We start from the raw sequence: 16,379 nt of genomic DNA, 5'->3' as shown, positions 1-16,379 counted from the left end.
CACTCCTGGGGCAGTTACATGCCCTTCTCAAGGATGGGAAAAGGGTTCGGGGAGACAGATGAATTTGAAAGAGGTTGAAGGTAAAGAAAAAGAATCCTGTCGCCCTTCTAGTCTCTTGCTTCTCAAATAGAAATCCTTATGTGGCCTTTCAATGAACTAAGATTTAGGATATCTAGAGAAGGCTGCAATTTGTAAGTTGAAACTGGTTCAGCAAGAGCAAGCACCAAGGAGAAAAGTAAAACCAGAGTAGGGAAATTCTCTAGCATGGGTAGAGCCCAGATTCATCACGCCCTCCCTTGTACAGAGTCTTTCTTTTTGGGGTCTGCAGTATACTGGGTTCCAGGCAACAGTTTCTTCTGAGCAAACAATCTGAGTCAAAGCTCTCACCCCACTCACCCTAATCCCAACCCACGTTGGTCCATCTTTGGAATGGTCAGTATGTTCCCTGGTGTCCAGACTCCGGAAGTGTGGTAGGAAAGGGTAAATATTTCCTTTTCTGGAGAAGGAAATATTTTGAATTGAAATCACAGGAAGGAGCAAATTATACTGTCAACCAGGAGGACACCCTTTCTGTACCATTTGCATATCTCCTACCAACTCGCTTTCTAATCACAGGTATGTCCACAAGAAGCCCAGAAATGGCTACAGCCTTGAAAATCATAAGCTCCCAGGAGCCCAGCATCAGCGCAGAGACCAGGTACCCTCTGGAAAATTCTCAGAAGACTTCAACAGCAGCTGTCCCTATGGTGACCACCGTGGAACCGGGCACCCTTCAGTCCGTGGCCACAGGGAGTGGCCGCATCAGCCTCCCTCCCTCACCCCCAGGATTCATGACAGCGGCCAAGTCACCAGCAAGAGAAGCAACTACAGAATGGGTCTCCCCCTCCCCATCTGAGGACTGGACTAACACTCACCTTGGGACTCCAGAAGGGACCAAGAAGACACCAGGCACAGTGTCAGAGATGACCACTGTCATGAGCAAAGGTCATGAAGATATGTCTTGGACAAGCCCTGCCTCCATGGGGGAGACCAGCTCTCCATCTTCCCTAGAACCCATTTTTGCCACAAACTCACCTTCTGCACCTTTCATGTTACAAGGGAACAGTACCTTCTCTCCTGTGCCCACAACCTCAGTTCTCACCTCTGACTTGAGAAAAACCACAGAGGTTTTGGGCACAAGCTTGGAACCTGTGACCAGTACACCTGAAAGTGTGACCAACATCTCACAGGAGATACTGACCTCTTCAGAAGCCACCAGCGATACAGAAACAACTCATTCTTCAAGAATCACAGCAGTAACTGATATGGGGATCACCAGTTCAGCCAACACAGAGCCACCCGAAGCCACATCTGCAATGGTTTTCTCTTCTACCAGAAGAGACACCAGTGTCTCCACATCAACGCCAGACTCTTCCAAAACTGCACAGATTGAGACAGAGCCAACATCTTCCTTGACCGCTGGACCGAGAGATACCAGCACCCATCAGGAGGAAAGCTTAAGTAGAGATCCGTCCAAAAACACAGCAGTAACCAATATGAGGACCACCAATGATGAACACGAATCACGTTCCTTTGTCTCAACTGACTCAGAACCATCCAAAACTGTATTCCCAATGAATACAGCCATCACCATAGGGAAAACCACTGTTTCCACCCCAATGTCTAGCTTCTCTGAGACTCCACGAATTGAAGCTGAGACAAGTTCCTCCTTGATGTTTGAAATGAGGGAAACCAGCACCTCCAAGGAAACCAGCTCATCCACAGACAAAACTACCATCCTTCCTGATATGAACACTGGTTCTGTTACTGAGGTGGCAAGGACGGAAGACATCTCCTCTGGTGGTGTGCTCAGTGCAAGCCCTGCCATTTCTACCATGTCGCCAGTAATCTCCACAGAAACTATCACAAGGCTTTCTACTTTCCCCACAATGACAGAATCAACAGAAATAACTGTCACCATTGAACAAGGTCATCCTGCAGCTACATCACAGAGGACCCTTGATTGGGACACACCAACCACAACATCCATGGTGGGGACCAACACAGCTGTGACTCAGGGACTTCTACACACAGCGCTGATGACTCCCATGAGCACAGGTGCTCAAGAGATGTCTTGGACAAGCCCTGCCTCTGTGGAAGAAACCAGCTCTCCACCTTCCCCAGTGACTTTATCTGCCGTGACATCACCCTCCCCTGAGTCTCCCACATTACCAGGCAGGAGCCCCTCCTCTCCTACCCCTGTGACTTCACTTCTTACCCATGGTCTGGTGAAGGCCACAGACACACTGGGTACTGGCTTGGGACCTGTGACCAGTTCACCTTCAACTGAGATCAGCTCCACCACTGAGCTACTGTCCACTTCTGGAGCCTCCACAAGTACAGAGGTGCTTCAGCCTTCCAAAAGCACCGCCAGGACCCATGGGGTCAACACGAGTTCTGGACCTGAAGTTCATTCCTCTATCCCAGCTGACTCAGAGCCATCCAGTGTCTCGTCTCCAGTCGTCACTCTTTCCACCTCTAGAGAGACCACTGTTTCCACATCAGTTACTCACTTGACTGAAACTACAATGATTGAGACAGACTCCACATCCTCTCAGAGCCCTGAACTCAGAGAGACAAGCGCCATCCCACAGAACAGTTCAACCACAGAGAAAATCACTCTTCTTTCCAAAGTGCCCACTGATACAACTGCTGAGCTCTCTAAGACACAACCCATTTCATCCACCAGCATGTCCAGCCCTGGCCCCACTCAGTCCACCATGTCACCAGACACTCCTGCAGGCATCATCACCAGCCTCTCTACCTCCCCTGTGACCACAGAATCTGCAGAACTGGTCATCACCAGCCAGACAGGTCCCTCTGAGGTTACATCACAGGGCACACTCACCTTGAACACAGTGACTGAAGCCTCTGGGGCAGGCACTCACCCAGCTGTGACTCAGAGCTTTACACACTCAGAGATGAGCACTCTCATGAGCAGGGGTCCCCAGGATGTGCCTTCGACAAGCCCTGCCTCTGTGGAAGAAACCAGCTCTCCACCTTCCCCAGTGACTTTATCTGCCATGACATCACCCTCCCCTGAGTCTCCCACATTACCAGGCAGGAGCCCCTCCTCTCCTCCCCCTGTGACTTCACTTCTTACCCATGGTCTGGTGAAGACCACAGACACATTGGGTACTGGCTTGGGATCTGTGACCAGTTTACCTTCAATTGAGATCAGCTCCACCACTGAGCTACTGTCCACTTCTGGAGTCTCCACAAGTACAGAGGTGATTCAGCCTTCCAAAAACATCGCCAGGACCCATGGGGCCAACACAAGTTCTGGACCTGAAGCTCATTCCTCTACCCCAGCTGACTCAGAGCCATCCAATGTCACTTCTCAAACTGTTACTCCTACCATCTCTAGAGAGAACCCTGTTTCCACACCAGTGCCTCACTCTACTGAAACTACAATGATTGAGACAGCCTCCACATCCTCTCTGAGCCCTGAACTTAGAGAGACAAGCGCCATCCCACAGAACAGTTCAACCACAGAGAAAATCACTCTTCTTTCCAAAGTGCCCACTGATACAACTGCTGAGCTCTCTAAGACACAACCCATTTCATCCACCAGCATGTCCAGCCCCGGCCCCACTCAATCCACTGTGTCCCCAGACACTCCTGCAGGCATCATCACCAGCCTCTCTACCTCTCCCGTGACCACAGAATCTGCAGAACTGGTCATCACCAGCCAGACAGGTCCCTCTGAGGTTACATCACAGGGCACACTCACCTTGAACACAGCGACCGAAGCCTCTGGGGCAGGCACTCACCCAGCTGTGACTCAGAGCTTTACACACTCAGAGATGAGCACTCTCATGAGCAGGGGTCCCCAAGATGTGTCTTGGACAAGCCCTGCCTCTGTGGAAGAAACCAGCTCTCCACCTTCCCCAGTGACTTTATCTGCCGTGACATCACCCTCCCCTGAGTCTCCCACATTACCAGGCAGGAGCCCCTCCTCTCCTACCCCTGTGACTTCACGTTTCACCCATGGTCTGGTGAAGACCACAGACACATTGGGTACTGGCTTGGGACCTGTGACCAGTTTACCTTCAATTGAGATCAGCTCCACCACTGAGCTACTGTCCACTTCTGGAGCCTCCACAAGTACAGAGGTGCTTCAGCCTTCCAAAAGCACCACCAGGACCCATGGAGTCCACACGAGTTCTGGACCTGAAGTTCATTCCTCTACCCCAGCTGACTCAGAGCCATCCAGTGTCTCGTCTCCAATTGTTCCTTTTTCTACCTCTCGAGAGACTGCTGTTGCCACACCAATGCCTCACTCTACTGAAACTATGACAGTTGAGACAGCCTCCACATCCTCTCAGAGCCCTGAACTTAGAGAGACCAGCACCATCCAGCAGAACAGTTCAACCACAGAGGAAATCACTCTTCTCTCCAAAGTGCCCACTGATACAACCACTGAGCTGTCTAAGACACAACCCATCTCCTCCAGCAGCACATTCATCCCTAGCCCCACTCAATCTGCAGTGTCCCCAGACACCCCTGCAGGCATCATCACCAGCCTCCCCACATCCCCTATGACCACAGAATCTGCAGAAATGACCATCACCAGCCAGACAGGTCTCCCTGAGGCTACCTCACAGGGCACACTTACCTTGGACACATCAACCAGCTCTCCATCTGCCTCAGTACATTCATCTGCCATGACGTCACCCTCCCTTCAGTTCCCCATAGTACCAGGGACGAGCCCCTCCTCTCCCACCCCTGCAACCTCACTTCTCACCAGTAGTCTCATGAACACCACAGAGAAATTGGACACCATATTCAAACCAGTGACCACTTCACCTTCACCTTTGAGTAGTCCTATCATGGAGACACTTTCCACTTCTGAATTCTCCACAGATACAGTGAAAATTCCTCCTTCCATACACACCACAGTGACCACCGAGGGTTCCAGCAATTCTGGCCATGAACTTAGTTCCTCTGGCTCAAATTTCTCTGAGTCCTCCAGGATCACATATCCTGCTTCCTCCACGGATGGGATCACTCTTTCCACATCAAAACCTTCGTCCTTTGAGACCACAGCATTTGAGACCAATAAACTTTCCCATCTGACGCCTGGACTGAAGGAGACAAGCATGACCCTGCATTTCAGCTCCAGCTCACTCACGAACACACCTCCATCGGCTCTGTCCACTTATGGTTTGAAGAGTCCCAAGATGGATGTTACCTCTTCTGTGACATCATCAGCCCCAGTTCAGTCTCTGTCTACACAGGATACTGATGTTCCAGTGAAAACAGTCACACACTTTAATGCTTCTCCCTCCGTAAATGGATCTGCTGGTATAACTCTCCCAGAATCCAGTCTTTCTATGCCTGTATCAGCAAATACTCATCACCTACACACAGATACGCTGTCTTCAGCTGAGACCACTCTTGCTAACACACTGACATCTCCCGTGTCAGCGGCCATGGCTTCCTTTGCCACATCTGGAGTTCCAGGTGCCATCTCAGCTACCTCCTCAGATGGTCCATTTTCTAGGACAGAATCAGACCCCAAGGGGGATACCAGGTCCACCACTGCAGACGGTCTACCTTCTTCAGCTTCAACACCATTCCCCTCTTCAACCTTACATACCACTGATCCTTCAGTGAGCTCCCTTTCCCATTGGATTACTTCCTCCCCAGCCACCCCAAGCACAGTAGACACCAACCTTGACACAGAAAGCAGAAGGACTAGTGAATTACCTTTGGTTACGACCAGTACTCTGCAGGCTTGGAGCCAGCCATACTGGACATCTTTGCCACCCATTATGGACACTAAAATGACAGGGAGTGTTGGTTTGGGAAGAGTGACAAGTTCTTCTCAAGTTATTCCACACTCAACACAGTCAACAAGTAAGGACCCACAGCTCCTACAATCTCATTATTTGGGGCTTGGCTTCTTTCCTGAGAGGTAAAAAAGGAGTTGGGCTTCCCTGGTGGCTCAGATGGTAAAGAATCTGCCTACAATGTGGGAGACCCAGGTTCGATTCCTGGGTCAGGAAGATCCCCTGGAGAAGGAAATGACATTAATTAGGAGTCTGAGTGTTGATGTTTAGTTGCTAAATCATGTCTAACTTTTTTGTGACCCCATGGACTGTAGCCCACTAGGCTCCTCTGCCCATAGGATTTCCCAGGCAAGAATACTCAAGTGGGTTGCCATTTTCTTTTCCAAGGGATCTTCCCGACCCAGAGATTGAACCCACGCTTCCTGCATTGTCAGGGGATTCTTTACCATTGAACCACCAGGGAAGCCCTAGGAGTCTATTACTGCACCAGAAATTCCTTTAGAAAAACTATAGCTGATCTGTTTTCATTTCCAGGCACTGAGATGGGCATTGGGGAAACAAAACTAAGTAAGCAAGCAGTTGAGTAATTAGAGTACCATGATGGATGTTTTAACATTACTGCTAATGCTAATGATGGCAATAATAATAACAGCAACAAACGTTTATAGAACACTTCTTCTGTGTCAAATGCTATTCTAGTAAGTTGTTTAATTCCCATTGGAACACAGTTTGAGAAGGAATTATTATAAACCCGGTTTACAAGTGAGTTATATAGATATAGAGAGAGGTTGAGTAATTTGTTCAAAATCATTAAAGCTGGTAAGAGTAAGAACTCAGACTATCTAAGCAAAAGCGTGGCACTAGGAACCACGCTCTTAACCATTCAGTTAGGTGGGAATGGTCAGAGAGGTAGGAGAAGCAGCAGGAGATTCCTAGAAGCCAGAAGGGAGAGTTTTGAGAAGTACTGGTTAGTTCTGTCAAATGCTGCAGAAGAGCCAAGTTGAAATAAGGTGAGAAGTTCTTTGACAACATGTGGTCCTCAAAGATTCTAGGAGCATCACTGAGTTTTAGAGGACTGAAACAACAGGTAAAATAATGCATAAATAAAAGGAGAGATCCCCCCTTTAAACTGAGCCTGTTTCTATATTGAGAACAGAATCAGCAAGGGAAAGAAAAAGGAATGAATGAAAACCGAGGGGAAAAGTATCAGTGGATATGGGAGGACCTTAAGACCTAGGAGGAGAAATACCACATTCAAAAGAACAGCAGATGAGGGAGGGAACTTAGGGGGATTTCATTCCATGGATAAGTTGAGTTCAACCACAGATTTTGTTCTGGACACAAATCCAGTGAGGCCCTCCAACTAGTCCAGCACCTGTTCACTAGGCAATATGTGCAGGAGGGTGATTTATTTCTCAAACTAGCTTTAACAATTCACAACCAAGTTAAACACATTGAATGGGATTGATGCACTCTTAAAACATTGGTTGGTAGTCGAGTGATGGGTGTTCAGAAAGCAAATGATGAATGGAACGGTAAAAAGGTAGAACTATGGTTGGGTGGGAGGAAGGAAGAAAGGGAGAATGAAGAGAGAGACGACTGAAGAAAAGATGGGTGTATAGTGGGAAGGATGAAAATAAGGAAGATGGATGGAAGGAAGGGTCAAAGGAAATAGAGATTGAAGAAATAAGGACGAAAAGTTGCAAAGAAAGAAGAAATATGAAAAGAAAGATGCATGGTAGGAAGAAGGGATAAAAGGATGAATGGATGAAAGAATAAATGCGTAGATATAGGGGTAGATGGATGGATGAATCTCTGGGTGAATGGATGGATCTATGAACGTGTGTGACCACTCAAGACATATAGCCCTGGTTCCGGTCCATACAGATGGTTGAGAAGAATCGAGTTGTGTGGTCGAATTAAGCGGATCCATTTAGATCATGTTCTCCTTCTGGAAGAGATAGTTACCTTAGGTTTCTTCCCTACCTTCTCCTACAGGGACTGATGACATTGTGAAGCATATCACAAAGACACCCAATAAAGCAGCCCATGGAGGCACCACCATCCATACTCCCCAGACACCCACATCTGCTAGTCTTACAGGTAGGTTCAGCATTTTATTTCCCAATAATCTGACTTATGCTTTTATTTCTTGCCTGAGAAAGATGAAATGTTTCCTTTTAAAAATTTTTAAATTTTTTCTTTCTTTTATTCATGTGTTTTGGGCTGTGTTGGGTCTTTGTTACTGTGCATGCTTTTCTCTAGTTGCAGAGAGCAGGGGATACCCCCTAGCTGCGGTTCTCGGGGTTCTCATCGCAGTGGCTCCTCTTGTAATGGAGTGCTGGCTTTAGGGCATGCAGGCTTCAGTAGCTGCAGCACCGGGGGCTCAGTAGCTGTGGTTCCCGGGCTCTCAGGAAGAGGCTCAATAGTTGTGGCACAAAGGCTTTGTTGCTCCGCAGCATGTGCGATCTTCCCAGATCAGGGATGGAACTTGCGTCTCCTGCACTGACAGGTGGACTCTTCACCACTGGGCCACCAGGGAAGCCCTGTTTCTTTGGACAAAGAACTATATGGAGTTGCCATGGGCTTCACTGTCCCAGTTGGATCTTTGTCAAGTAGTTACCAGGTAGATGCTACTTTTCCTTCCCTCCTAACATGGCTGAGTGAATTTAGCTCAAGGTTGAATGCGTCAGCTTCACATATTCACTTAATTCTAAAAAGGCTTATTATTAATTTACTGTGTGTTAGAGACTGTGACATAAACGAAAATACTTTGGCATTGCATCCGTGGAGCTCTCTCAGTCCAGTAGAGGAGACAGCAAAGGAACAAAATAATGATGATGTAACTTTTATCAGCTTTTATTGGAGATTAGTTGGCTTACAATGTTGTGTTAGCTTCATACAGCAAAGTGAATGTTTCATGTATCATATACATATAGCCACTCTTTAAAAAACTATTTATTTATCTGTGTTGGGTCTTGTTGCAGCGTGCAAACTCTTAGTTGTGGCATTTGGGATCTAGTTCCTGACTAGGGATCAAACCCAGGTCCTCTGCATTGGGAGCATGGAATCTTAGTCATTGGACCACCAGGGAAGTTCCTATCCACTCTTTTTCAGATTCTTTTTCCATATACGCCATTACATAGTATTGACTAGAGTGCCCTCTGCTATACAAGAAGTCCTCATTAGGAGTATTTTGGCTGTGCCATGTAGCATGTGGGATCTTATTTCCCCAACCAGTGATCAAACCTGCATCCCCAGCATTGGAAGTGCAGCATCTTAACCACAGCTACAGGGCCCAGTCAAAATAAGAAAAAAACAGTGATCTAATTTTCTTAGCTTTCCTCTCTTCCTTTTTCTGCTTTCACTCATTTTAGATTAGAGATTATTCCAATATGGTCCTGAGTTATTTATACTCTCTGGAATTTGGGTAACATAGCTGCCACCTCTCTATATTTAATAAAAAGAGCAATTCGATTTATTTGGCTTACAGAGGGCTCTTTCATTTTATGTGCATGGTTCTTTGTTAAGGAGAGTTTTACTTCATTATGTTTTTAAAGTTTGTTTCTGTTATTTTTATGATGTCTACCTGAGTGAGGAAAAAAAAACTTATGTTGGTTTCCATTTTCAATTTTTCATTGTTCTCTTTTTTATTTTCACACCCTTAATATGTATAATTAATTCAGAAACTGATTTTTAAAAATCCTGTTCCTATTTTAAATAAATACTTTCAAACAAACCCACAACAACAACAGAAAGAATTCGTGGAGGAGGTGCAGCCCAAGGTGAGTCAGGCAAGGAACATGCATGCTAAGTCGATTCAGTCATGACAGACTCTGAGGCCCCATGGACTGAAGCCCACCAGGGTCATCTGCCCATGGGATTCTCCAGGCAAGAATACTGGAATGGGTTGCCATGCTCTCCTCCAGGGGATCTTCTGGACCCAGGAATCGAACCTGCATCTCTTACATCTCCTACATTGGCAGCCAGGTTCTTTACCACTAACACCACCTGGGAAGCCCCAGGTAAGGTGAGAGCATTTTCCCATTCCAGAAGGATCTCAGCACACACCAGGCAGACATTTCTCTCCCTTTCCTGACGTGGAGACAAAATAAGCAATTGCCAACCCAGTAAATAGTAATCATGTTGTCCCAATTTTGTGTCCGTCCTACACTTCACAGGATTATCAACAGGAGGGACAGAGAGGACAGAGACCACTGCCACAGCTCTGAAGCCCACAGTGACAGTGACTACCAGAGTGTCTACTCCCACTTCAGGAATGCTGCCTCTCCTCAGGACATCAGATAAAAAGGCCAGCACAAGCACAATAGGAACGATCATCACAACCCCAGACAGTCCAAAGATGACAGCCTCTTTGACCATCAGACCTGGAGATGAGACCAGCACCACAGTTCCTATGACAACCCCATCCATTTTCAGTAGAGGACCAGAGACTACACCCTCACTGGTCCCTAGTTCTGGGGCAGAAACCAGTGCAGCTGTTCCAATTCTGACTGTTTCCTCAGATGAACCAGAGACCACAAACTCATGGGTCACCCATCCTGCAGAGACCAGTTCAACTGTTTCCAGGGCAATCTTCAATATTTCTATTTCTCATAGTGAATCAGACAGCACACCCCCAACAACTACAAGTTCTGGGAAAGAAGTCAGTACAGCTGTTCCAACTCCAACTGTCTCCCGTGAAGTACTGGGGATGGTGACCTCACTGGTTGCTAGTCCTGGGACAGAGACCAGCTCAGCTGATCAAACTCTGGCTGTTTCCCCTGGTAAGCCAGAAACAACAGTCTCCTTGATTACCCATTCTGGGACACAGACCAATTTAAGTGTTCCAACTCCAACTGTCTCCCCTGAGGTATCAAGGGTGGAAATCTCACCAACCACCAGTTCTGGGGCAGAGACCAGCACAATTTTTCCAACTATGACTGATTTCCCACATGAACAAGAGACAACAGCCTCATGGGCCACCAATCATGGGACAGAAGCCAGTTCCATTTTTTCAACTTTGACTGTCTCCCCTGATGAACAAGTTACAACAGCCTCATGGCTCCTTTCCACAGAGACCAGCACACCTGATTCCAAAACAACTATGAATTTTTCCCCTAGAGAATTAGACACCACATCTTCAGCAACCACCAGTCCAGGGGTAGAAGCCAGTTCAGCCACTCCAGTGATGACTAACTCATCTAGCAAACCAGTGATGGTGACCTCCCTGGTTATTAGTTCTGGAACAGACACCAGTACAACCTTCCCGACTTTGACTGGGTTCCCGCATGAATTAGAGTCAACAGTGTCCTTGGTCACCCAGCCTCCAGAGTCTGACCCAACTGTTTCTAAGACAATGCCTATTTCCCATAATGAATCAGATACCATGCTCTCAGTGGTCACCAGTCTTGGAGCAAAAGTCAGTTCTGCTGTCCCAGCTACAACTGTCTCACCTGGTGTATCAGGAATGGTGACCTCACTGGTTACCAGTTCCACAGCAGAGACTAGTTCAACTTCTTCAACTCTGACTGGTTCTCTACATGAACCAGAGACTACAGCCTCATGGGTCACTCATTCTGAGAGAAAAGTCAGTTCAACTGTTCCAACTATGACTGTTTTCCCTGAGAAGTCAGATACAACAGTCTCTTTCATTACCCATCCTGAAGAGACCAGCCCAACTGTTCCCAGGAAAACCTCCAACGTTTCCCATAGTGAATCAAACACCACATTCTCAGTGGCTACAAGTCCGGGGGAAGAATTCAGTTCAGCTGTCCCAGCTACAACTGTCTCACCTGCTGTATCAGGGATAGTGACCTCACAGGTTACCAGTTCTGTGGCACAGACCAGTACAACTTTTCCAACTGTGACTGACTCTATGTACAAATCAGAGACAACAGCATCAGGGGTCACCCATACTGAGAAAGATGCAAGTTCAGCAATTCCAACTATGACTATTCTCCCTGGGAAGCCAGATACAACAGTCTCACTGGTTACCCATCCTGAAGAGACCAGCCTAAATATTCCCAGGACAACCCCCAATGTTTCCCAGAGTGAATTTGACACCACACCTTCAATAGCCACTAGTCCTGGGGCAGAAGGCAGTTCATCTGTCCCAGCTATGACTACCTCACCTGGTATACCAGAGATGATGACCTCACTGATTACCAGTTCTGTTGCAGAGGCTAGTACAACTTTTCCAACTCTGACTGATTCCACACACAAACCGGAGACAACAGCCTCAGGGATCACCCACTCTGGGACTGAAACAAGTACAGCTGTTCCAACTATGACTGTTTCACCTGAGAAGCCAAATACAACAATCTCAGTGGCCACCCATCCTGAAGAGACAAGTCCAACTTTACCCAGGACAACCCCCAGTGTTTCCCATACTGAAACAGACACCACATTCTCAACAGCCACCAGTCCTGGGACAGAATCTAGTTCAGCAATCCCAGCTACAACTGTCTCACCTAGTGTAACCAAGTTGGTGACCTCTCTGGTTACTGGTTCTGGGGAAGAAATTAGTACCACTCTTCCTACACTGACTGCTTCTCCAGGTCAAATGGAAACCACAGCCTCGTGGATGACTCGTTCTGAGCCAAAAGCCAGTGCAGCTAGTCCAACTGCAACTGTTTCCACTCATGTACCACATACAGTGAACCCACAAGCCACCAGTTCTGAGACAAATGCTAGTATGGCTATTCCGGCTCTGACACTTTCTCCCGTTGAGCCAAAGACCACAGCCTCATTGGTCACTCATCCTGGGGTGCAGGCCAGTTCAGCTACTTCAGTTGTCTTCTCTACTATGCCAAGCTTGGGGACCTCACTTTTCACAAGTTCTGGGACAGAGACAAGTACAGCTTTTACAATTCCAACTGATTCTTCACATAAACCAGAGACAGCAGCCTCATGGGTCATGCAATCTATGGAGACCAATACTCCTATTTCCAGAACAACTCTGAGTTTTCCTCATAGTAAATCAGACATCACACCCTCAATGGCTACAAGTTCTGAGGCAGAAGCCAGTTCAGCCATTCCAACTACAGCTATCTCCCCTAGTGTACCAGATGTTATGACTTCTCTGATCACTACTGCGAGAGCAGAGATCAGTACAACTTTTAGAACTATGACTGATTCTACACACGAACCAGAGGCAACAGCCCTAGCAGTCACCCACTCTGGGACAAAAACAAATTCAGCTATTCTAACTATGACTGTTTCCCCTGGGAAGCCAGACACAACAGTCTCACTGGTCACCCATTCTGAAGAGACCAGCCACACTGTTCCAAGGACAACCTCCAGTGTTTCCCAGGGTGAATCGGACACCACACCCTCAATGACTACCAGTCCTGCAGCAGAAGTCAGTTCAGCTGTCCCAGCTATGACTGTCCCACCCAGTATACCAGGAATGGTGACCTCACTGGTTACCAGTTCTGAGGCAGAGACCAGTACCACTTTTCGAACTCTGACTGATTCCTTATATGAATCGAAGACCACAACCTCATGGATCACCCATTCTGGGACAAAAGCCAGTTCAGCTGTTCCAACTTTTCCAATTCTGACTGATTCTACTCACAAACCAGAGACGACAGCCTCAGAGGTCACCCATTCTGGGAAAGAAACAAGTTCAGCTATTTCAACTATGACTGTTTCTGCTGGGAAGCCAGATACAACAGTCTCACTGGTCACCCATTCTGAAGAGACCAGCCACACTGTTCCCAGGACAACCTTCAAAGTTTCCCAGAGTGAATCAGACACCACACTTTCAACAGCCACCAGTCCTGGGACAGAAACAAGTTCAGCTCTCCCAGCTACAACGGTCTCACCTGGTGTATCAGGGATGGTGACTTCTCTGGTTACCAATTCTGTGACAGAGATCAGTACAACTTTTCCAATTCTGACTGATTCTACTCACAAACCAGAGACGACAGCCTCAGAGGTCACCCATTCTGGGAAAGAAACAAGTTCAGCTATTTCAACTATGACTGTTTCTGCTGGGAAGCCAGATACAACAGTCTCACTGGTCACCCATTCTGAAGAGACCAGCCACACTGTTCCCAGGACAACCTTCAAAGTTTCCCAGAGTGAATCAGACACCACACTTTCAACAGCCACCAGTCCTGGGACAGAAACAAGTTCAGCTCTCCCAGCTACAACTGTCTCACCTGGTGTATCAGGGATGGTGACTTCTCTGGTTACCAATTCTGTGACAGAGATCAGTACAACTTTTCCAATTCAGACTAATTCCACACTGAAACCAGAGACTACAGCCTCAGGGGTTACCCAGATTGAAACAAGTTCAGCTGTTCCAATTCTGATTGTTTCTCCTAGAAAGCCAGATACAACAGTCTCACTTGTCACTCATCCTGAAGAGACCAGCTCAACTGTTCTCGAGACAACCCTCAGTGTTTCCCATAGTGAATCAAACACAACACCCTCAACAAGCACAAGTCCTGAGGCAGAAACCAGTTCAGCTGTCCCAGCTACAACTGTCTCACTTGGTGTTCCAGGGCTGGTGACCTCACTGGTTACCAGTTTCATGGCAGAGACCAGTATAGTTGTTCCAACTCTGACTAATTCCATGAACAAACCAGAGACTATAGCCTCAGGGGTGACCCACACAGAAACAAGTTCAGCTGTTCCAACTATGGCTGTTTCCCATGGGAAGCCAGATACCACAGTCTCACTGGTTACTCATCCTGAAGAGACCAGCCCAACTGTTCCCAGGATAACCTCCAATGTTTCCCAGAGTGAATCAGACACCATACCCTCAAAAGCCACCAGTCCTAGGGCAGACACCAGTTCACCTGTCCCAGCTACAACTGTCTTACCTGGTGTGCCAGGGATGGTGACTTCACTGGTTACCAGTTCTGGGACAGAGACCAGTAGAGCTTTTCCAGCTCTAACTGATTCCCTACATGAACCAGCAACCACAACCTCATGGGTCACCCATTCTGAGACAAAAGCCAGTTCAACTGTTCAAACTATGACTGCTTCCGCTGGGAAGCCAGATACAACAGTCTCACTGGTCACCCATCCTGAAGAGACCAGCCCAACTGTTCCCAGGACAACCTCCAAAGTTTCCCAGAGTGAATCAGACACCACACTTTCAACAGCCACCAGGCCTGGGACAGAAACAAGTTCAGCTCTCCCAGCTACAACTGTCTCACCTGGTGTATCAGGGATGGTGACTTCTCTGGTTACCAATTCTGTGACAGAGATCAGTACAACTTTTCCAACTCGGACTAATTCCACACTGAAACCAGAGACTACAGCCTCAGGGGTCACCCAGAATGAAACAAGTTCAGCTGTTCCAATTCTGACTGTTTCTCCTGGAAAGCCAGACGCAACAGTCTCACTTGTCACCCATCCTGAAGAGACCAGCCCAACCGTTCTCAAGACAACCCCCAGTATTTCCCATAGTGAATCTGACACTACGCCTTCAACGGCCACCAGACCTGGGACAGAAACCAGTTCAGCTGTCCCAGCTACAACTGTCTCACCTGGTGTATCAGGGATGGTGACTTCTCTGGTTACCAATTCTGTGACAGAGATCAGTACAACTTTTCCAACTCGGACTAATTCCACACTGAAACCAGAGACTACAGCCTCAGGGGTCACCCAGACTGAAACAAGTTCAGCCGTTCCAATTCTGATTGTTTCTCCTGAAAAGCCAGATACAACAGTCTCAGTGGTCACCCATCCTGAAGAGACCAGCCCAACTGTTCCCAGGACAACCTCCAAAGTTTCCCAGAGTGAATCAGACACCACACCTTCAACAGCCACCAGTCCTGGGACAGAAACAAGTTCAGCTGTCCCAGCTACAACTGTCTCACCTGGTGTATCAGGGATGGTGACTTCTCTGGTTACCAATTCCGTGACAGAGATCAGTACAACTTTTCCAACTCGGACTAATTCCACACTGAAACCAGAGACTACAGCCTCAGGGGTCACCCAGACTGAAACAAGCTCAGCTGTTCCAATTCTGATTGTTTCTCCTGGAAAGCCAGACGCAACAGTCTCACTTGTCACCCATCCTGAAGAGACCAGCCCAACTGTTCCCAGGACAACCTCCAAAGTTTCCCAGAGTGAATCAGACACCACACCTTCAACAGCCACCAGTCCTGGGACAGAAACAAGTTCAGCTGTCCCAGCTACAACTGTCTCACCTGGTGTATCAGGGATGGTGACTTCTCTGGTTACCAATTCCGTGACAGAGATCAGTACAACTTTTCCAACTCGGACTAATTCCACACTGAAACCAGAGACTACAGCCTCAGGGGTCACCCAGACTGAAACAAGCTCAGCTGTTCCAATTCTGATTGTTTCTCCTGGAAAGCCAGACGCAACAGTCTCACTTGTCACCCATCCTGAAGAGACCAGCCCAACTGTTCCCAGGACAACCTCCAAAGTTTCCCAGAGTGAATCAGACACCACACCTTCAATAGCCACCAGTCCTGGGACAGAAACAAGTTCAGCTGTCCCAGCTACAACTGTCTCACCTGGTGTATCAGGGATGGTGACTTCTCTGGTTACCAATTC

General features: G+C 47.6%; 2 protein-coding genes across 4 annotated transcripts in view; both read left to right on the top strand.

The window, feature by feature from the left end:
* Positions 1-7,579, top strand: part of LOC132659796 (mucin-16-like) — a 35,765-nt gene extending 28,186 nt beyond the window's left edge. For both annotated transcript variants that reach the window (XM_060415429.1, XM_060415428.1), the window contains one exon: positions 616-7,579. In XM_060415429.1, coding sequence (XP_060271412.1) covers positions 616-5,963 — 5,348 coding nt within the window. In that variant the 3' untranslated portion in view covers positions 5,964-7,579. The remainder of the gene's footprint in view (positions 1-615) is intronic.
* Positions 7,580-10,049: 2,470 nt separating this feature from the next.
* The window catches only part of LOC101103644 (mucin-16), a 76,125-nt gene continuing 69,795 nt past the window's right edge, over positions 10,050-16,379 (top strand). Inside the window, exon 1 of one of the 2 annotated variants that reach the window (XM_060415430.1) lies at positions 10,050-16,119. The gene's annotated coding sequence lies outside the window, so the exon portion shown is untranslated. The remainder of the gene's footprint in view (positions 16,120-16,379) is intronic. The other variant, XM_060415431.1, reaches the window with a different exon arrangement.

The sequence above is a fragment of the Ovis aries genome, chromosome 5, assembly GCF_016772045.2.
Source record: "Ovis aries strain OAR_USU_Benz2616 breed Rambouillet chromosome 5, ARS-UI_Ramb_v3.0, whole genome shotgun sequence".
Taxonomy (NCBI): domain Eukaryota; kingdom Metazoa; phylum Chordata; class Mammalia; order Artiodactyla; family Bovidae; genus Ovis; species Ovis aries.
This window is presented reverse-complemented; position numbering and strand designations above follow the sequence as displayed.